This window comes from Astatotilapia calliptera, chromosome 4 (assembly GCF_900246225.1).
Source record: "Astatotilapia calliptera chromosome 4, fAstCal1.2, whole genome shotgun sequence".
In the NCBI taxonomy this organism is placed as follows: Eukaryota; Metazoa; Chordata; class Actinopteri; order Cichliformes; family Cichlidae; genus Astatotilapia; species Astatotilapia calliptera.
The window spans coordinates 28003832-28026170 of record NC_039305.1 but is presented as its reverse complement, the minus strand read 5'-3'; the positions used below and the strand labels follow the sequence as shown (position 1 = coordinate 28026170).

Genomic DNA, 22339 nt, shown 5'->3' with positions numbered 1-22339 from the left:
GCGGAACTGTCCTCATCCAGATCCGCCAATTTGGAATAGACAGCAGCAGCACGAGACCAGACGGAGCAAGAAGCCATAGCGAAGCAGGAAGAGAAGAAGCAGGAGGGGGAGGGGCGGCTTGTTGTCGGCGTCTCGCCGTGCCGGTTTCCACAGTCACAACAAATATTCTCATTAACTCGCTCGTTTAATTACAGCCGGGTGTTCATTTCCTGGCGGTGGTCGGACTCCGAGTGGAGCCTTGCAGGAGCAGGGAAGGACAGGCGGCAGCTCGGGCCGGAGCGGAGTGCTGCAGCAATATAGCCACTTGGGAAATCATAAAAAGTTCATGTTCACGTTAAGCGCGTCCACATGACCCGCCCGTCGGCCAATCCCCGCGCGCGGTCACTCATAAACTTGTATCACAAAGTTGTAAATTTTCATAAAACAACAAAGAATTTATTGCATTTCTTCATGGAGTGTTGTTAGAACCGAGCTGCTCCTTCTCTTATTTCATTCTCCAGGCCGCCATTTTCTTCATCGACCGCTTCTTAAAAAGCAAGCTAAAAGCTTTCAAAGCACTGGAGAGCGTGAAGAATTTTGCCACGCATTATTGTGGATTTTTCATGTCATGCTTTATATTTATTTGATTTTTGTTCGTTTTAGATAATTAGACAGAGCTTCCTTATTATCTTCACTGTCATATTTGCATTATATTTTCATTAACGACACGTGACAATATTTAGACCCAAAATGTTTCAGAAACCAGATGTAGCTATATAAAGACAAGGTAGGAGGAATAATGTGGAGCAAACAAGTTTCTGTTTCCATACTGCATTTGAGATTTTTTTTAGTACAACACCAATATTCCGTGTTCTGCTGTTGTAAGAAGACCTGGTGTCAAAACACAGACAAGTTTTCTTTTATGAAAGTGGCACGAACGTAAAGTCTGCGTCCCTGGTGCTGAAATATGAATCAGCTGAATCAACAGAAATCTCTCATCTTTTGAAGCCGCCTATGCGACATTTTTTAATTATTAATGAATTAGTTTAAACGTCATTCTTTGCGTTTAAAGTGTTATGACACAAGGGATTGAACGCAGTGTATCGTAGCCTACTGTGGAAATGTATAAGTGAAAATGAGTTAAATGAGAGATCCCTAGACAAACAACAACAACAACAACAACAAAAAACAGCAGTGGAGTGTAGTACCTGTCCCGGCTTGAAATGTTGTGAGTAAAAGTGGTTTCGCAATGCGGCAAGGCGTCACCATTTAAAACCTGCAGGCCCGAAGCCGAGGATAGCCAGAAACTGCAGCGAAAGTATATTAATGTTTTTACAGATATACAGTTAGAAATCGGAAATGTTCAAGCACATCAGAGCTTCATTTCAACGACGAGTGTCTGGAGTACACCTGACGTAAAGTCTTTGAACGCATCATTTTATTTGGTAATGCAGGTCTTGTTCTCCCACAAAGAAGTCCAAATCCAACGCTTCCTGAATCTTAAAGAGGTTGCAGTCTAAATTGCTGCAGTATGACGAACCATTCCCCGCATCTACTACAAGAAGATCTCTTCAAAGAATATAAGACCTTTCAAACGTTTAAATTAGGTTTCGTTGATATTAAAACCCAGTTTATAAGCGAATTTGCTTTGACAGCAGACTGGAACCACATCCCATATGATCAAAAGCGCCAATATTAGCAGAATTAGTATTTTCTGTGTTGTTAGTCAAGTTGGTCTGCATTTATCTCTGTCATCCTCTGTATGATGCGTCCTATTTACAGGCTCGACGTTTGGCCAGATTTCAGATTTTCTTTTAAACCCTCACTGACCCATGTGTGACCTTTCCAAACCAGCACACTGTCTGGTTAGCAGGAGAAGGGGATCCGATGCTTCCTCTATCTGAATAGCTCGAGTTAAATTTTAACTGAAAACAAAACAACTGCATAGAGCAGATAGAGCAGGACAAAGAACTAGTCCATCCTCCCATCTGCTTTATTCGTCTGATGCCTTTATTGGAGTTTTTGGCCTCTTCATGGATGCAACCCCCCCCCCCCCCACACACACACACACACACACACACACACTCATGTTATGATACTGGGTGGCTTTTTAAGGCAAACACTCCTTGAAATGTCTGATGATACTAAAGGCGCAAACTTGATATTTTTGGCCGAAGAACAACAACAACACAAGAAAGTCCATTTTTTTCTTATCTTAAGTAACAAAGATTTTCTGCTGATGCTAAAGGACTTGGATTATTGAAGCACGTTTTTGTAAATAACACCCTTTTCTTTAGTAACATAAAAAAGATTTTTAAATATTGAAATGGTGATGAATAAAAAGCGTTAGCCTTTATTAATGTTATAGATCGATGTATAGTCAATAATGTTTGGTTGTTTGTTTTAAAATCAAGCAAACAAACAAAACAACTGCGTTTTGTACAAATATTTGATCCCACTAGATACCAAATCTTGTATTTTATTACATTATAATTCCATCCTTTAGTTTTACAGGGCTCGAAGAATACTGTGCTAGCATCAATTATATCTAAGCACATCTTTCAAAATAAGCGACTGTTAAAAATTAAGTTTAGGGGAAAATATTATATTCAGTCTTCATTTGTCTAAATATTTGTCACTAGAATTATGTTTTCAGTATATAAAATTACTCAGTATATATATATATATATATATATATATATATATATATATATATATATATATATATATATATATATATATATATATATATATATATATATATATATATGCACTAACAGCAACTAAGTAAGGAAGCACTGGTGCAAACAGTCGATTAATTTTAATTTTATTTTAAAAACGCGATCATTTAAAATAAAAATCAGCCTTCTGCTGCAACGAAATTTGTTGGAGCACCTTACCACATGAATGTTTCATATGAAATGTCTCGGTCTATCTTTATACATTTATGGTAACAACGTCTTATAAGGTAAAACAGAACTTTCAGACACTAAATAACACAAAAACAAACAGGAGTATAATGCAGTACAGTACTGCTCGCGGACAATTCTTCCTACAGTTTTCCCATTAAGCAGAATACCTGCTGAGTCATTAAAAAAATAAATCTTACTGTTTTAATCTATTAGTAGCATTAAAATATGGGGGGGGGGGGGGATATAAATTAACCTCTTCCGCTAAATATTGAGGGGACAAATCAAAATATTGCGGAGAGGATTGCCTACTTTCGCTCTGAAGTGATAATAAGAACAATAATAACAGAAACAAAAAGCTAGTATAGCTCTTGGATTGTGATTTATGGGCTCAGACTTTTTCAAACATAAAAATATATACATACATAACTGCACATGGAATAGATATAACACGAATCCACAGAAGTCACAAGTGCTGCTGTTCATTGCATCAACAACCATCTCGTGCCTTTCTGCCGCAAATCACTTGAGGTAATAACACGAAGGAGTCTAGGATTCTTGAATTGTAACAGAAGAGTTCTTTGTTGAAAATGGTCCTATCCTGTAAATTCTGATACATTTTTCTTATCTCTTAAAATCTATGGTCACACATCAGTCCTCCTCATCGACCGCCTCCTCTTCTTCTCGACTCACTGCTGTGGGGGCGCCGCTCTTCGTCACAATGTTCTCCTTTTTCCACTCCATCCTCCGATTTTGGAACCAGATCTTGATCTGTCTCTCTGTGAGGCCGAGAGCGTGCGCGACCTCTATCCGCCGTTTACGCGTTAGGTACCGGTTGAAGTGGAACTCCTTCTCCAGCTCGAGGGTTTGATGCCGCGTGTACGTCTGTTGGCCTCTTCGTCTGTCAGAGACTGGACAGAAGAAAACACATTCTCTTTCAAAACAAAATCTTCCTCGAAAGATGAGGAAATATGATGTAGGTTAAAAAACGCTTGTTGACTCGTCGGTTAGTTTTCGACTCCACTTTCTGGCAAACCCGAAAAACTTTTAAATGATGGGGAAACGCGTAGTTTTAGCTTCTGCCTGTCTGAGATATACTTCTATCCTTTTCACCTACAAAAATAATGAAAGAATTTAGAGAAACGGGCATAATCAGTCTGACTGTGATTACTGATGTGTAATTTTTAACTAATTAATACAGTCAGTGTAAACGGACACGTGCACATGGCAATGTTGGTAGAGAACTGTTAATTCAATTTAAAACTAAAGAAAAAAGCCTCTTCTTGTGAAAAATGCATGAATCCGTGAAACTGCATTGACCTCCTGTGTTTATGAGGTCACACATCGCCTGAAGGTTAAAAAAAAAATAGGTCACATTTTTAAATCTCAAAGGTCATTTGCCGGCCACAAAAACGTCCAAGCGCATTTCCTCTGCACATCGCAGTAAAAGAAAGCTTCTTGTACTGCACCCATGACATTTAGAGATCAGTGGAAATCTATTGTGTACTGGACGATTTTCAATTGGGATCACAGTGCACGACATTTTTAGGTGTAACCCAGTGAAAATCTAGGTATAGCAACCGAGAAGGTATTTTACATGGTTCCTGTAAAATATTTACACATGATGGACGGATCACAATCTGTATCAACATCATTGTCTATAAAGACATCATTAATGGGGCAAATATATATTTATCATTAGGAATGATGACTGAGTATTTTTATGTACTGAAAATATAATTTTTGTGAAAAACCTTTAGACAAATCTAGTCCCCTTATTGTAATGTGTTCTGTACAGCTTCAAAACAAACTATTCAATTCAATTCAATTTTATTTATATAGCGCCAAATCACAACAGTCGCCTCAAGGCGCTTTATATTGACAGTAAAACTATCTCTTCCAAAATGATCATACAAAAAATAAATAAAAGTTATATTGACTAAACGTTTTCTTCTACTATGTGAATTGTAGGTGAACCCAATAAAGTTGCAGCTGTAGCTTGAATACCATTCAAGACAATGAAATACTTTTAGTGAATATATATAGATAAAATCTATTAAAGGTTAGTTTTTTTTTAATCAGAATGTCTGGTCTTCTGATGAATGTGTTCTTATTCTGCCTAAATGACATTGACTGTATGACATGGAAGCACAGCTCATGAATCTTTGTCTGTTGTACTTGTCACTATACAAGAATCATATATCACAGATGTGCAATCATAAAATCTATATCAAAACCAAAATTTAAGAAATTACAATAAAGGATTTGCAGTCCCTGTCTGTGATTTGCCATCATTCCTTTCTGTGTGTATAAATTTCACCAAAAAGCAAAAATTAAATACATACTTACGAAAGGTAGGTGTGTGTGTGTGTGTGTGTGTGTGTGTGTGTGTGTGTGTGTGTGTGTGTGTGTGTGTGTGTGTGTGTGTGATTATGCATGATGTGATTTCATTTCCTAATTATATATAATTAGGAAATAAAATCTTTTGGGTAAAAATCAGTCTATGAGCTTGTAAAAGAATCTTGACTCCATCCATTTCCTTCCACTTATTCGATTTCCAGGTCTCACAGGGCAAGAAGACAGATATAGCTTGGAAATACTGCTAATCTGTGACAAGGTAACACAGACAAATAACATATAACAATTCATGATCACACACACCTGTGGTCGATTTAAAATGGCATAATGCCATGCACTGTTTTAGTATGACAGAGTATCTGAAGAGAAAGACACAGAGAGCACGCATCACGGCGAATGTCCCTAGAGGAGATTCAAGCGCAGGGACATCTTGTTGTGAGACAACACTGCACCACTGTGAATGTCAACTCACTCAGCCAAAAGCCCTCAATTTCTTTTCTTTCTTTTTTTTTGGTTTGTTGTTCTTTCTTTCTTTCTCTTCTCTCTCTCTCACACACACAGACACCAACCTTGTCACATTCAAATGCTAAAAGAGAATATGATGTTCTGATGTTTATTTCCTGTCCACGGTTATTTGTTTTTCCACCTTTTTAGATGTAATTATTAAATACACATTTCAGGGAATGTATTTATGAATGTAATCAATACATTTAATTAAAAAAATACTTCCAGTTACTTCCATTCTTGCAGCTGCTATTTGTGTTTGAGGACATTGTAATAACTGGCTGGTTCATGCGTTTATCTGTTTATTCTTATTCATGTCAGTGGATATCTCACTGTTTTCTCCTGTTTCACGTATACACGTTATATGGTATTTTTTCCCCTTAACTCACAGTCCATAACAATAATTAATAATGATTGAAGGAGAGTAATTACAAACATAAACTCATATTTGTTTACATATATGCCTACATACACATTGCTCTCATTGTCCTTAAAGAGAAAGTCGATAACCTGCACTTAAAGGCTCACCAAGAATATTGTCGAGTATCTCAGTGTGTGCAGTCTCCTCTGGGTTTGTGCCACAGATCAGTATGTGTAACTGTCAGCACCTAGACATGTTTTGCTAGTTTGTGTGTGTGTGTGTGTGTGTGTGTGTGTGTGTGTGTGTGTGTGTGTGTGTGTGTGTGTGTGTGTGTGTGTGTGTGTGTGTGTGTGTGTGTGAGTGAGAGTGAAATTCATTTTCGCTGGTAATATTTTCTGCTCAGCAGTGATTTTCTTGAGCCAGATTTGGAATTCTCTGGCAGTCAGTGACAACAAGGGGATTTGCTGTTGCTTACTCTCTCTCTGGTGCAAACACACACACGGGAAACCAAAACGAAGTAATTGAAAAGAAGTCTGTTGGTGTGCTTGTGCGCACATACACATTCGAAGAGAGAGGCCAGCAGTCTCCTTAATCAACACTATCAACGGGAACATCCGGATCTTCTCTGTCCAGTCATCTTCGGATGCCTGGATCTAAATCAACATCTATAAATTGATTGGCTGATTCGACCTCAGAACACTCGGTCTCTCAATACACATTAAATAAAAATAGAGAAGACTAGGAATAACAACAATACGGATTTTGCAGTGCCTCTGCAGTGCCTGTCTGTGATTTCCCACCATTTCTTTTTTTAAAAGATTTTTAATTAATCTTGGTAAAATATTCTAATTATATTTGTAGGCCACAATATGTGGGCTAGTATTTTATTTGTCCATTACTAAGTTTTTATAATTCTATATGACACACGTTGTTTTCACTTTTCTGCCTGAAAACGTGAAACTCCAAAATAATTTCTTCATTCTTTACAGTTTAATGTTTATACATTATGGAGCTCTTGAAATGAAAGACACTTCAAATTTTTTGTTATGCTGTCAGTGAGATAAGCACCCACACGGGGGCTGTGGGACAGGAGGACTGTATGGTGACAATAAATAATAGTGAAACCTGGGTCCCCTACACACGAAACTTGTCTTTGCTTTTTTCTTATCGTAAAAACATAAAGTAAAGCACAGAGTAAGTGTACATTAATTATTTAACAAATACTTGGTTATAAGATTTCCTTTTATGACAGCTTTGACCATACATCTTTATAATAGTGCCACTTAAAAGCGCAGGAAGAACCTTCAGGTTCTCACCTGCGAGGCAAGGCAAGCTTTAACATTTTTCACTTCTCTCCTATATGATTCCACGTGACTGTTTACTGTGTGGGGCAAAGATATCTTCAGCGCTTTTACGGAGGTTTTACGCAACAGTATTCCTAACCTACATCCCATATTGTATCACATGTTCAATTTTACCAGTTATAAAAACAAAACATGGTATCTTTGTTGTAGTTCGAGACTCAGTATCCATTTTGCATACAGCTCGATGTCGGCATGCCAGATCAGTTCGTGGGAAAGAGCAAGCCTTCAAAGATCTGCTAGTTTATAGTGTTTGTAGTGGTTAGCTTATTGTGTGACAGTACAATAGCACAATGGGCTTTCAGCGGACTGGTTTGTGCAGACAGTGAAACATAAGGATGAGGTGAGCTGAGCCAAACACTGACTGTGATGATTCCACTCCTGACGGCCAGGTGAAAACTATTTTTCTTCATTTTCAAACAGTCAGAATAAAGCTCCACCCTGCCCCCCTTTTAAACACAATATCACCTCATGAATATTCATAAAGTCTTAAATTCTGGTTTTATGGCATTATGGCAGAGCCATAAAAGAACTGCAGAGTGGGTAGGGGTGCTGTAAAATAGTTGCAAAAAGACCCTGACAGGCATAGTTCATCAACCCACAGTGGCCGCTGCGCAACCGGGCCAACAGTTTAAAGACCGTTTAACGAACAAGGACACACACACACTCAGTTCTCTTTCTTAGTTCACCTCCCTGTGTTCCCAGCTGACGAGAGGGGAGGGCGCCTCATCACCTCTCATAACTTTCTATCCCCATCTCTCCTCACCTGAGCTTTTCATCCAGGGGTAAATACGCAGTCTCTCGTGGTTTAGCCTTCTTTGATCGGGGCTGCTCTGCCTCCTGGAGGTCGGCTCAGGAAGCTTCGGAGCCAGCGAGCATAACTGAGTCCGATTGAGTGGGAACAGCTCTGCGGGGCATCTCAACGGCCGGACTCCCAGTGAGTTATAACCTCCTGCTGAGCATATTTCTGTAGCCTCAACACCCCTAATGCCCCCGTTTAGTCCCGAAAGAGAAGACCCAAATGATAAAGGAGAAGAGGAAGAGGGAGGAGAAGAAGAAGAGGGAGGAAACTGGACTCTGCTGCTGCCTCTCTCACTGGATGCATAATGGTGGCGATATCCTCGGACACGAAGGCGCACGAAGAAGACACGGCGGGAAAAGGAGAAGAAGACGGACAGTGAGAAGTTGAAGTGTCCGCTGAAAGCAGTCCACAGCTCATTGTGGATTGTTGGTATTTGGTAAACAGCGCGTTGGCGAAGTCCAACGAACTCATAATTTGGCTCCGGTGATTTGTGGGCCTGGGTGGTTGAATGTCGATCTTTTTAGGAGCGATAGTGAATTATTGGTGGGGTATTACTGTCTATAGTTTTACACACACACACACACACACACACACACACACACACACACACACACACACACACACACACACACACACACACACACACACACACACACACACACACACAATCACCCCACCCTGTATTTCTCATCCCCCACCTCCCATTGCCTCCAAGAACACGTGACGGAGCGTCCATGTGATGTCAAGATGTCCAATGGCGGACGGGGTTTCCCTCCGGATGCAAAATCATAAAGGGATCACAGGGAGTGACTCCTACAACATGTAGAACATTATACAAAAAAGTCGGGGCAACTCAGAATCTTCGCCAATCACCTAGAAACCAAGAAGACTGAAATCTGACAAATATTCAACTCAAAGCTAAATCATTAACTGCCATACTTGAAATGGGCTTCAAACAAACAGCAGAGGACACTATTAGAAGAAGAACAATTGGAACGTATGCGAAGCAGCCGAGCAGACTTCAACAGAAAACGGAATTCTCTTGTTCTCAGTGTCTTGTCCCGGCTCATGGTTTGAGGGGACCACACATGCAGAGAGCAGAACAGACGAGCTGTTGTGTGCCTGCAGTGGGCCGCTGCTGTCTGGTCAGTACAGGCAGAGTGATAGACGAGGATGTAATGCAAACAACAGATAACGTTTAATGGAAGCAGTCCAAAGGTGTCACTTTGAAAATAATTCTGTGAGCCAACGGTGAAAGATGAAATCTCTCCACTAATATAAAAAAAAAATTACGTTTTAATATTGCTCATACCATATCACGCTCCAACTATAAAGCAGGCAAACAAAAGTTAACGAGTAATGGATATGGTTTCAAGAACAAGCATACCGAGTCTTGATCTTATACAAATTCACCGAAGAACACAAAGCGCACCTCTCTATGCCGTTTCATAAATCACCTTTACTCTTGAATTCAGCTTTAATGAATCCTGCGCCCTCGTAGATTCAGAGAAACTCACCTAGCGTGCAGGTGCTCTGCTACGTCCTTAGATGTTCAATGTCCACGCAGCATTCAATTCAATCAGGATTAAATCTGCGCGTTGAGTCTAAATAAGAGTTATGAACTGGAAGAACGAGGGAGAGTTTGAGGATTGAGAAAAAAAGATTTGTTTTTGGTGACTAGTCAGACATAATCGGATGTAGTACGCTTCAACCTCTGAAAAAAGGTGGCATCTGTCTCGGTTTTAACTGTTCATGTAGCAGGACAAGATCGCAAAGCATGGCTATGACGTTTGCATGCAGTTGTTTAACATCAGGAACCCCCCGCCGAGATTAGATATTTTAATAGTATGCTTTGATCATACTTAAAGTGCTTATTAAATCAGAAATATATCAGTCATGATTACTTAGCTCACCAATCAGATATGATAAAAAAAACTCCTTGGAAATGTTGTCCAGTGTGCCCCAAAACATTTATATTTTGACAACTACAACTGCCATATCCCTCATTTACAGTGTGTCTCTATCTCCTGCTGGTAAAATATTATTGGACATAAAATATCTGAATTTCAGAAGCGGGACCACATCATTATCCCAGTTCTACAAGCCGTTCGTTCTCGTTTTGGTGCCCCACTCCCCCCCCCCCCCCCCTTTTTTTTTTTTTTTCAATTCTTTCACGTCTTCACTTCTCATTAGTATGAGTATCTGCCAGGCCCGGGAGCCGCCACGGGTCCCCTCCAAGGCCTTCTCCAAACCGCAGCTTAATTCATGTTTGAGCCATTCGCCTTTATCTACTTAAACGCTGTCAAACCTAAACTGAGGACATAAGCCCAGCTAGTGAAATGAACAAGTGCAGTCTGTAAATATGTACTCTGAAATTATATTTTCAAGTACAGGCTTCTTAACTGTGGTTCATTACTTTAAAACTAAAAATGACAAACAGAATGAAATATTTCGAACATTTAGGTATACATTAGTGCATGTGCTTTTATTGTGGAAACTGCACATGTGGTCCACTTTGCCTCAATATGTCAAAGCCTGTTAGATTTGTGCAATTATTCGAAGCCTATTTGTCGTCCTATTAAAGCTTTACTCTGAATCTGTCTTCCAGCCAACGCCTGAAAACCCGACCAGCCAAATATTCAGTGATTTGATAGCATTCAAACCCAGACTTCACGGATACGCTACAGTTTAGGTGAATGCGGACAAGCGCATGCTCCCTGAATTTGAGCTTCCCATATGGAAACAATCGGATCTGAAGTATCACCGTGATGATGATGGAAGACGGTGTAATGATAACTTTAGAGGTCTCTAATAATGTAAATGCAGGTGGAGTGGCACGCCATAAATAAAGTAATGTTTGGAAGGATGAGGATTGTGCGCGAGTGTGTCACCGTGAGGGTATAAGAGGGTGGATGTCTGTTGTTTTAAGAAGAGATTTCCGAGTCAAGGCTAAATGTTTGGCCTCGTGAACTGAGCGGTCTGGCAAGTCTGCGTGGTGATAGAGTGAAGAGGGATAAAAAGGAAAAGGATGGAAGGATGCGGGAAAGGATGGAGAGTGCCACACAAAAGATGAAAGGCGGGGATTATACGATTATACGAAGACATAAAAGGAACCCTCAGCTTCGACTTTTTATCACATTTTCCCATTTTTATTCTTATAAATGTTCTTGCTTTTGAATCTGCACTGCGCGCATGCGTTTAACCCCCCTCCCCAAAGAGAAAACAACATAAGACAAACACCACCAATCAAAAAACAAAATAAAACAAGAAAACAAACAAATAAACAAAGGGAAAAAACGACAGTTAGAGGGTGTAAAAAAGAGACCCGACCTACTAAAACGGCATAAATAGGCAGTTTCATGTTGTTGGAAATTTCATTAATTGCTACGTCATCACCATCATCATCAATCATTGCCATAACAACAACATAGAAGTGAAAAGTACAGTAAAAAGTGCACCATTATCATCGTCGTCATCATCATCATCATCATCATCATCATCATCATCATCATTTTAACTTAAAAACTATACAGCTGCCAAAGATAAAATTGTTAATGATTAACTTCTAACAATATAGAAATGTTTCCACGATAATTGTTCCACAAAGAAAGAAAGCTATCTTTTTTTCTTCTTTTTAAGTTTATTTTAAACACTAGTGTAGACTATGTTTTCTTGCTTCATTGTCACGTTTTTTTCCTCTCAAGTCCATCTAGTTAGCCAGTCACCATTTTTAGAAACTCACATTCCCTTCCAACGATTGAATCGTGGAGACAGCAGGGGAGTCCAGTGGCCTCAGTTAAGAAAAAACAGCCCACCCCTCACCCCATCCTGCCTAACATTTACACCCACCCTGTCCCCATCTACCCCATTTTCTTTCTCCCCTACATTTGCTTGTGGCTTTTCTCGCAGCAATCGTCGTTCACAGAAGCCTGTGACCCCGCTGTGCCTGCCACCGAGCCTCCTCCACCACCTCCTTCTCCACTTCCTCCTCCTGCACCACCGCCACCTCCGCCGCTGACGCCATCCCGCAGCTCCTTCTCCCTCCTCTCCCTCTCCACTGCCTCCTGTTCGCTCTTGCTACTGGGGAACTTGTCCTTGTTGTTCTCCTTCTTCCACTTCATCCTCCGATTCTGGAACCAGATCTTCACCTGCCTCTCCGTCAGCGCCAGCGCGTGCGACACCTCGATACGGCGTTTCCGGGTCAGGTAGGGGTTGAACAGGAACTCCTTCTCCAGCTCCAGGGTCTGGTAGCGACTGTAGGTTTGGCGGCCCCGCCTCCTGCCAGCAGCTACTGGGGGAAGGTGGGAGAGTGAAGAGAGAAAATTGTTAGACACAAAACTTCATTCTTCCATGTCTAATAATCAACTTGACACCACGCACACACGCACTCAAATGCACTTGCGTGGGAAACCTTCAGCACTTTCAGGTTTTCGTGAAAATTTACCTTCGCCTTCGTGATATTTTGAGTGTTTCTTTTTCTTATGGATTTGGTAATGCTCTCATTATTTCTGACGTATTACTGTACCTTTACCAATATCAACTGACTGCGAATATTGTAGTGAGTGCACCGTGGTGTTAGCAAAGTCTCCTCGGTCATTTTGAAACGCCTCTGATTTTAATACACAAAAGAGTGGTGGATGTGGATGAAATTTAACTTAAGCAAACAAAAAACGTTTGATGACTTTGCCTGAAAATAAGTTTCCAAAGTGTTGCTAAATTCTCCCATCTAAATCAGTGCTTTTTGTCTACTTGCTATGGCTCCTTTCGTGTTGACCTTTAACTTATAATGTTTACATGTCTATATTTCATATTGCTCTTATAACAATTTCAACACTATACACAAATTGCCACCTTGTACGTCTAAACCTCACCTTGTTGGAGGCGTCTACTGGCATGTACACTCCCAGGTCATCGCTTTTCCTCCAACAAGTTCTTTGTTCTGCTAATGATGGGGAATTAGCTTTCGTGCCAATTACAGTAGGCTCGTTTACAGACAGAAATGAACACGACTCACAAAGCGAGACATCGTCCAGTGTTATACAATTTGCAGTCTGGATCAAATACGCATGTGCCAAAGGAAAAAAAAAACAGTTTAATGCAGGCGCTGTGAAATTATGTGACAGCCGTACGTGAAGTTACAAGAGCACAGTAAAAATGGACGCACGCGCTCTTTGAACACGAGTCTAAAAACTGAAACTCTATACCGCTCAGCCGGTTTTACTGCAGTAATTAAGACGTCTCTTATGTAGACAAATCAACTGAAGACTTCCCCTTGTGCATATAAATATTTAGTACTATAAATGCATCGTAAATGCTTTTCAAACGTGAAAAATACTCAGCGTATTTGAGAGGAGCCTAAAGGTCTTTTCTAAGGACTTTAAAAGATGCCCACAATGAAATTTTGGAATAAGAAGGAACTATTTCTCAAAACATTTGCTAAATGCAGGTCCGCATTGTGCTGTAGTCTATTGATATGGTTTGGTTCTTTTCTGGCATTCGTATCATTTTATATAAACCCTTGGAAGGTACATTTTTCAACAAACTGGGCGATGTTTTAAATTGAAATAATGTCTAAAGGTTAAGCTAAAATGCATCCAACATGACATCTTGGGGCTGTTAATAAACTCCAAGTTGTTTCAGCGTAAAGTGGACGATTAAAACGACACATTTAACCATGACAGCCTGGCAGCAGTATCTCCACGGTTTATACAAAGAGGACATTTGTGTAAGTGATTATATTTCCATAAACATGTTTGTCTTTCGCCTTTATTATTATGTCATAAAAAGGGAGCGCCGTGCCATGGACAAAATATGCCAGTGGCCATAAAAGCTTTGAAGTAAAAAAGGCTGCGTCCAAAGTATTGCTCTGAAGGGAAACTCAGCTTTTACAAGTTTTGTATTGATTGTCGCTAATCGTGCTCGAAGACCATCGATCTGGGAACACGTTGAACCGTATTGGACTAATAAGAATGTTTTATGAGAGAGCGAGAAAATTCATATTTGATGTTTTTGTTTTTTGGGGACGGGGGGTCGTCAAGCCTCTAATGGACTTCTAGTGGACTCTGGGTCTACAGCCCCCATTTCACATGCAGACAACTATCTCTCCGCAACGCTAAAATGTAAGGGTTTAAGTAAAGTTTGAGGGCATAGTCTCATATAGTCGACCACTCTGATATAGGGTGACACTAGGGGTGACACTAGGGGTGACTAGGTAAATGTTGAAATTTCCTGCACTACACTGTATCAAGAACACATCTTACCGAAACAGTTGTACAGGTTGCGGTCTAATTTTTAAAAAGAGCACAAAGTTTACATGTCCACAATATGGGAACAAGCCGCGGGAAAAGATTAGACATGGAAATGCAAAAAGTTGTAAGCGGTGTAGAGGTCCTCTGTGTGTGTTGTCAGAGGAGTGTGACAGTAGCCGTGCTATACAGTTTCTTACGACGCAACACCACGAGGAACTGAACCTTCAATCCTCGCCGTTTACGTACAGCCTGTGTTCGAAGAATATATGTGTCTATATGAGAAAGATAAGTAGAACTATTATTCTACTTATCTTTCTCATATAAATGTTAGCTTGTGTTTTTTCCATTAAGAATATATGCTACCTTTGTGGCATGCTGTATTGTTGAAAATGTTGTTATAAGCTTACAGTAATGAAACAAATTTAGTTGTTTTCCTTTACAAAGCCACTGGAACAAATACTAAATAAATGTACGGGAGATGACATTTGAGGAAGGAGACAGCAGATGCCAGTGAAAGCTGGGCCAACGGGAGCTAATACCATTACACATAGACATTTATTAGCTGGCCTAATCACATTTCTGTTCTCTTTGTGTCATGTTTAAGGTCGTACAGAGAAATCATTTATCAAGACTTCCAACCACAGGGGTGAAGTCGTAAAACTGGCTCATGTTCGCAAGTTTACAGTCAAACTCTGATATTACACCCCACCTTTGGAATATATATATATATATATATATATATTCCAAAGGAGGGGTGTAATATATATATAAAATGAAATGGAAGGGGAAGAAGAGTAAAAAGACTAAAACCTTAGTCCGCTCGGTCTCTGGTGCGTCTCCATTTTATCATTATTTTATTTTGTTTCTGTTTTTGTAAAGAGACTTTACACACACAGTTATGATAAGCAGGGAGTCGAGCAAGTACATCGTTTTAAGATGTAAAATACCAGAATTTACACTAACGCTGAGGCGGAAATGTTGTAGGAAACGCTTTGCTAAATCGTGCGTAAATGTGAATTGCCCGCTATTATTATTGCTAGGTTCTTTAGCAGCTGGGTAAAAAGCTGCATCCTGTAAGGATGGAGAGAAGGTAGCTTCAGATTAATACACATCTGAGTTGTTGTTTTATTTATTTATTTTTAATTTTATGATCATTAGCTTGAAGTCACAAAAGTTCAGCACAGGTCATAACAGCGTCTGCAGCCCTACTTTGAAAATACAGCCGAGAACATAAGCCATAAAATAAGCGCGCGCGCACACACACATACTCACACACAGAGCAGGAGAGAGAGATATGGACTCAGACAAAACAGGCTACTATACATGCCAGTCCATTCACTCTCTCCCTTCAAAGCACAAAAAACAAAAATGCCAACTTGCACAAGTCTTTAGGTCTGACTGTGGTGCTGCTTTACGTTATAAATTAGAACCCGGCTCTGCTTTAAAACAGTTCTTTCAAAGAAAGTCACATTTATGCATCTTACGTGATTTATAATGTGAAGGAGTTGAACCGATCCGGCCTCATCTATATATCAATGGCTTTTTGCACCACAAAACACAAAAGCGAATTAAATATGAATCCGAGGGACTTCTGCTGGGGGATAATTTTGTTACGCGAGGTCTGTGAATTTAGAAACCACAGACGCTGTGCAATGGCAAAAAAATGCTCTCTCTGTTCTCACATGCATTCTCTGAGCTCTGTAGACAACTGACCACCGTGTAGCCAAATAATCCCACCACAGGCAAGTCGTAAACCGAAAAAAACAAAGCCCAGTAAAAGTTTAACCGGGGTCAGAGCTGCATGTCCAAAATGTGTCGGTGAGGCTGGAAACAACTACCTTCAACATCTCGGTATCTTCTTCCTGTCTGTTGAAACTAAGATTTTCTGCGTTTAGTTCTAACTGGAGGCACTGAGGTTCAGTTCCCCCTCGTCAACCACCATTTCTCCCCGTTTCTTGTCTATTTTCCATCACCCCCCTTCTTATCCCGGGGCTTTTCCTCTCTCTGTTTGGGACGGTGCAATTAAACCCTAAAGTCATTCACACATGTTTTGCTGCTACCAATAAAACCATAAACGTGCTATTGTTTCCCCACTTTGAACGCAGGAACCTCTAATTGTTCTCCCTAAATTGCTGCTTTCAAAACAACTTCTCCAACTTTCTCCCACTATTTCCTGCTCCCTGTATGATTATATTTTCTGCCTTCGGTTCCTGGAGGACAAGCAGCTTTGCTCTTACTGCAGACTGCTTTGTAGGAGTGAAGTTCTATGGTTTGGAGGGAAAAAAGAAGAGAAAAAATGTACTAGACTCGCCATTTCCTCACCTTGCGGCCTCATCCAAGGGAAGAGTTGCGTCGGCGAGGGACTCTGCTCGGTGCCCTCCGCGTCCTCGCTCCCGAGTCCGGGCGCGCCTCCCAGCTTACAGTCGCTGTACTGAACCAGATCCGCGTCCTGGGTGCCGAAAAGTGTCTGCCGCTGCAAGGCGTCGTATCCGTAGAAGTTCCCTGGTTCACCGTGGCATGTGACCGCGCACGGGCTCTGCTGGTATGGGTTGCTGGGCAGCGTCGAGGCGCTGTGGTGGTAGAAGTCCTGGATTTGCGGAGCGTGCTGGAAGGTGGCGCCGGAGCTCGGGCCGTACACCACGGTGGGCCGGCTGCCAGCCAGGTCCTGCGCGAACCCGCACTCGTAGTAGTTCGGACGTAACGAGTCCCCGCTTTTATATTTGGAGAAGAGCGAGTTGACGAAATATGAACTCATCTTTTGTGTTGTTTTCTGTTTTAATTTGTGTTCGGCTCGGCAGAGTCAGAGTGAGGGTGAAGGAAGAGACCAGTGGCTTTCAACTGTTTTCTTTTTTTCCTGCTGCTTCTGTGGTACGGTTTGAGGCAGACACACACACACACACACACACAGATAGTGAGCAGGGAGAGTGAGGCAAGTCCGCCGCCGGTGTAAGTGACCGTTGTTGTAGTATTTTCCACCTCACGGCGGCAACAGACGAGTCGGTTGCGGTGTGAGTAACGGTGACGGCAGCCGGAAATGTGAGAACCACAACCAGCACCACAACAACAATAATATAACAATAATCACAGTGACTCCATAGAATTTCCAGCCCAGAGGAAGAAAAATAAGAGGAAGGAGAAGAAGAGGATAAGGAAGGGCTCGTGCGCATCACAATTCCGGTGTTTGCGCTGTAAGCCCTGTCGCGCTCTCAAACGGCTTTTCCGTGATTTACTCCCCTGCAAATGAGTTGTTTCATATTTTTCTCCTTCTCCCTCTCTCTCTCTCCCTTGCTCGCTCTCTCTCGCTCACCCCCCCCCCCCCCCCCCCTCTCTCTCGCTCTCTCTCCGGCTGTGTCTCACGCGCCCTCTCTTTCTGTCGCCTCCTGGGCCAGGGTGTGTGTATGTGTGTGTGTTTCAAGGATAATTTGCATCTGTTATCAGCTCTTCATCCCATTGGGTTTCGAGGCATACCGACAAGTGTGCACCAGCCCGCGCGCAAACCACACACAAACACATGCGGAGTCTTTTTTTTTTCAATTTCCCCCGTTCTTTTTGCGCACGCACGCGCTTATAAACTGATAGATGATAGTTTCCGTCTGACGGAGCCTCTGTGCGCCTGTGATTATAAAAATGTAATGAGAGAAGGAAAAAAGATGGGAGAAGAAACGGGAGAAGGAGAAGAACAGGATGAAGAAGGTGAAGAATATAAAGCAAGAAAAGAGGACACACACACACGGGCGCGCGCACACACCGCTCCTCTATCCAACCAAAATAAAAAGCGATGCCTTAAGTTTTGCACAGGTTAGTGTTGGCTGCACCGGTGCTGCTATGTTTATGTGTGTCATTAATGAATCGTTCTTATTTCTCACCCTGATTCCTTCAAGTGGAGTTGCAGTGGAAGCGAAGGCGTGAAAATATCAGGGAACCCGACAGAGAGTGTTTAACTCACAATGAAACGAGAGATGGGGAGGGTAGATGGGGGGTGAGTAGACCAGAGTTTCCCTATAAATTTAACTGAGGTTTTAGCATTATTCTTTCCGTTTCGACTGCTGATGTTTGCGTGTGGCCAGAAAATAAACACGTCTTCTTATAATCATGTGCTTGTATAAATATGCAAGGATGACCAGCAAATGTAACAGGCGAGGAGAACGTGGCTGCTAACGCTGAGACAAATTATAAAGCAGAGGGGCTTGGTTTGCTTGTTTATGTCCTTTCAGCTGAGAAACAAAAAGGGGGCTTTACGACGCGCCCTTTGCAAAACTGGAGGCCATAAAAGCCCTATCCTTGCTACGTATCATAATTTTCGTCTCGTCTTCCTTCAATTCCGGCACAATAATAACAACAGCAACAATAAATAAATAAATATTTGATCTAATTACCAAGACTCATCCACTTTGTGATGGGAGTTCCAGTACAGCAGCTGCTCTAAAGTCGTTTTCAGACTCGGTTAATATTATTTTATTTTCGAGCTATCGCTGCTAAAAGCAGCCAAAATAAACATTAAATGAATTAAAATTACCAGAACTGATTTTATTTACGTTTCACGGCCATGACACAAGAGGCCAAAATTCCGGCAACAGCCAGAATTACAGACTGAGCTCCTTTAAATCAGCTGATTGTCTGCCTGACTTTACGAGGAGTAATTGCTGCCATATTTTATTTCCCGAATATGATCTTATTGAAACTTCTTCACTCCGTGTTTTACACTTCCAATAAAGAGTATGATTATGAGATTTGATATCTACATGGTGAGATGAGAATGTGGTTCTCAAAAAAACCAAAACCAAAAAAAAAAAACAGCTAAATGTTCACACACTGGGCAAAACAGCACGAGGGCTCAAAGAAAAATAGAGTTCAGTTCTGCCGTAAACATCTAGACATATGCGTTCACACTCACAGCAGCGCATTTAGAGCGGGATTAACTAAATGAAAAATAACAATGCTAACAATTCCTACGTATTAAATCTACTCTGATCAAAATATCAGAGAATGGGTAGAAGAATATGATCGCACGAGGTAAGGCCTTGATGATATTTAAAATAAAACGTTTCCATTAAGACAAACATATATAGTATATTCACCTTTTAGAGCAAACCTTTACAACCCCGCAGCAAGGTCTTCAATGAGAATTCTGAAAATACATATCCCGCATACCAATGGGTTATTAGTTTTTTCAAGGCCTCAGCCTCTTCCTCTTCGCCCACTGCGCTGTAAAACGCCCTACAACTACTTCAGATTTCACTATTTGTTCTAAAGCAAAGTGAAAAAAAAAATGTCATCAGGTATCCGAATTTCCTAAACCAAAATCAAAAAGTATCATCTTCTTCTTTAAAATAAATCTTTACAAAACATCAAAATGGAATAGGCCCAGTTTCGCCCCCTTCAAATGAATCCTTTTCCCGTCAAGGCAGGGAAAGCCTCATCGAGAATTGAAATATCCGTGAAGCAAGAGTGCCATCAAGCGGTCAGCTACAGTAAGGCCGCAGGGGAGGAAGACAGCCTCTAATGTGGCTTTATGGTTCTATTATGTCGGCACATAAAGCTAAATAAGATGCTTTAAAATAAAACCCTGCGTCGTAATTGTGAGTCTGATGCGAGGGTCGATTTGGGATTTGTGGCGAAAAAAATGAAGTGAAATGAAAACAGATCCGTGGCACGTTAATGTGTTTCTGGAAATTAAAGGGGAAATAATCCGCTTAAAGCAGCCAGTAGCTGATATACTTCTTTTTTTTCTGGCATTATGAAATTTACTGTACTTGCCTTACTTTCATACCACAAAACACTGCCCCAAAAGCAAAAGTGAACTAAAGATAATAGATTTATTTTTCTGTCTCAAGGACACCTCTTTAACCAACAACAAACGAATAAATTCAAACCAGGAACCTCCACATTAAATGTAACACCAGTAAAAACTATAATTTTTAAGATTGCAGCTTTTTATCTGTGTTCTTTACGCCACACTACACTTTTCTTTATGTAAGGTTTTATAGCCCACCTAAAATAGATTACGTTTAATCCCAGGACGATTAGCTTCTAGACTTTATGTAACGGTTTGCATATAATAGATTTACTAATGTACACATAAATATACAATTTATGTTTTTATTTTTTTCTAATATAGTTAGCGGGTTTTTTTTATCATAACCGCGATATATACAAATACAAAGGCATGTAACTTGCCAAAAATGTGCATAAGATAATGTTATAAGTAACTAATGTTGTACATATAAAGTTTCAGACCTTCTCGTCAGTTATAGATTCTCTCAGATTATAAATGAATGACTGATACTATATGGATCCTAATACTATATTTTTGTGACACTTCAGTCCACTATTTACAGTTAATTAAGAGAGGAAGTAAGTAGGTTAATGATGAAGCGTCAAAGAAAATAGAAAGCTATTTTCATTTTTAATGGTATTTTGAAATTGTGTTTTGGTTACCCTGATTTTCTATTTTCAAATGAGCAAAGCCGCAGTGATGTAAAGTGAACAGTGTGTTTCCCACTCTGTATCCAGTTCAGTGCAGACAAACCGGTTTTATTACAGCGCATGATTGCTTCTTTAATGTTTGGCGGGACCTGTGGCGTGATTGTGTGTGCGCGTGTGTGCGCGGTGGCTAAATTGCAGGTTGTAAACAGACTGTAAAAAGCAGTTGTTACCATTATCTGAAGAGACTGCCGCCCAGATCCTCAATTTCACCTCTGTGGGAATGTGAACACTATAAGTTGCCGAATGGTAAAACCACAGAGAAATGAATAGGATAACATTATTACTTAGCATAAGTAATAAAAGCATAAGACTCTGTCTCTGAATATAGCTTAGCACATGTATCACATGTTTATAATCCCCTTGAGGGAAAAACAAACAACGAAAGAGAAACAAACAAACAAACAAAAATCCTCTTGCAGCTCAATCCATCGGTTCAGCAACATGCGGAGATTGCTCTGCCCTCCCACCCTGTACAGCCCGAGCTCAAGCCCGATACTTGGTCAGCTCTCAATCTGTCTGACTGAGTCTGCAGTCTGCGTTTTTTTCTTTTTGTTTGTGGTGGTGGCTTTTATGGCTTCCGCTGTAAGTATGCATCTGAGAGAAACAAAGGGAGATGGGCTTGAAGACAACACACACACACAAGGCTGCCAGAATAGGCCCATAGAACCAAACGGCTACAGAGCCATAAAAGTCCTGAAGCTGAAAACTAAAAAGGAGAAGGAGGATGTTTTTATTTTTATTGTTTTGTCTTTTTTCTAAGTTTTTTTTCTCTGTTTTTTATCTATAAGCCAGGAAGTCTTAAATATAGCTACAATTTTTCAACGTTTGGACTAACATTTGCCTTCATCTCATGACTCCAGCTTAAGTTCACAAAAGGCTTCAAATAAATTATCAAGCAGGGAGATTTGAAACTTTGCTTTCATATTTCCTCCGTCTTTGTGGCTTTCCTTGCTTCGCTGTTCTTCTTCTCTAGGTGTGTTTGCTTTACAGCCGTTTAGTTCTTAACTTTCAGAAATTTATAAGCTATAAACTTTTATTGCCGTCATATTCTTTTATTGCGCCGCACCGCCTTGAATCTTTTCTCAGTCTCTCCCGCCTATTCTCCTCTTTTCCATCTTCTTCTTCGCTATTTTTACGACAGTCGGTGGCGGCTTCTTCTAACGCATCCGTTCCCATTCACCCCCCCCCCCCCCCCCCCAAGGCACACACGTAGCACATCCTGCTCCTCTTTTGCTGCTTGTTTCCGTGTTTGAAGATAGGAAGTGTGTAAAATAAGTTATGTGACAAACAAGAAAAAGAGCCGCAATAGAAAAACGCTGCTCGGACATATT

At 40.7% G+C, this 22339-nt stretch overlaps 2 protein-coding genes across 3 annotated transcripts; both read right to left on the bottom strand.

The window, feature by feature from the left end:
• Window positions 1-2827: 2827 nt before the first annotated feature.
• LOC113021324 (homeobox protein Hox-B7-A-like) lies at window positions 2828-8850 on the bottom strand. Its single transcript, XM_026165933.1, is given in 3 exon segments — window positions 2828-3799; window positions 8239-8598; window positions 8601-8850. Coding segments are annotated over 3 exon segments (765 nt in total). The 5' UTR covers window positions 8746-8850; the 3' UTR covers window positions 2828-3539.
• A 2548-nt stretch (window positions 8851-11398) lies between these two features.
• On the bottom strand, window positions 11399-17784 carry hoxb8a (homeobox B8a). Of its 2 annotated transcripts, none has more exons than XM_026165930.1 (2): window positions 16845-17784; window positions 11399-12565 (listed from the first exon to the last, which is right to left on the bottom strand). In XM_026165930.1, the coding sequence occupies exons 1-2, from the start codon at window positions 17275-17277 to the stop codon at window positions 12156-12158; spliced, it is 843 nt and encodes a 280-aa protein (XP_026021715.1). In that variant the 5' UTR covers window positions 17278-17784; the 3' UTR covers window positions 11399-12155. The 2 variants fall into 2 exon arrangements, with proteins under 2 accessions (XP_026021715.1, XP_026021716.1); XM_026165931.1 differs by having other exon boundaries at window positions 11399-12562.
• Between the last annotated feature and the right edge of the window lie 4555 nt (window positions 17785-22339).

Bases quoted from the DNA above. Each gene is read 5' to 3' on its own strand.
- hoxb8a (XM_026165930.1), bottom strand. From the start codon at position 17,277: ATGAGTTCATATTTCGTCAACTCGCTCTTCTCCAAATATAAAAGCGGG. The intron at 12,566-16,844 runs GTGAGGAAATGG...ACCTTCCCCCAG, and splicing joins CCCTTGGATGAGGCCGCAAG to TAGCTGCTGGCAGGAGGCGG.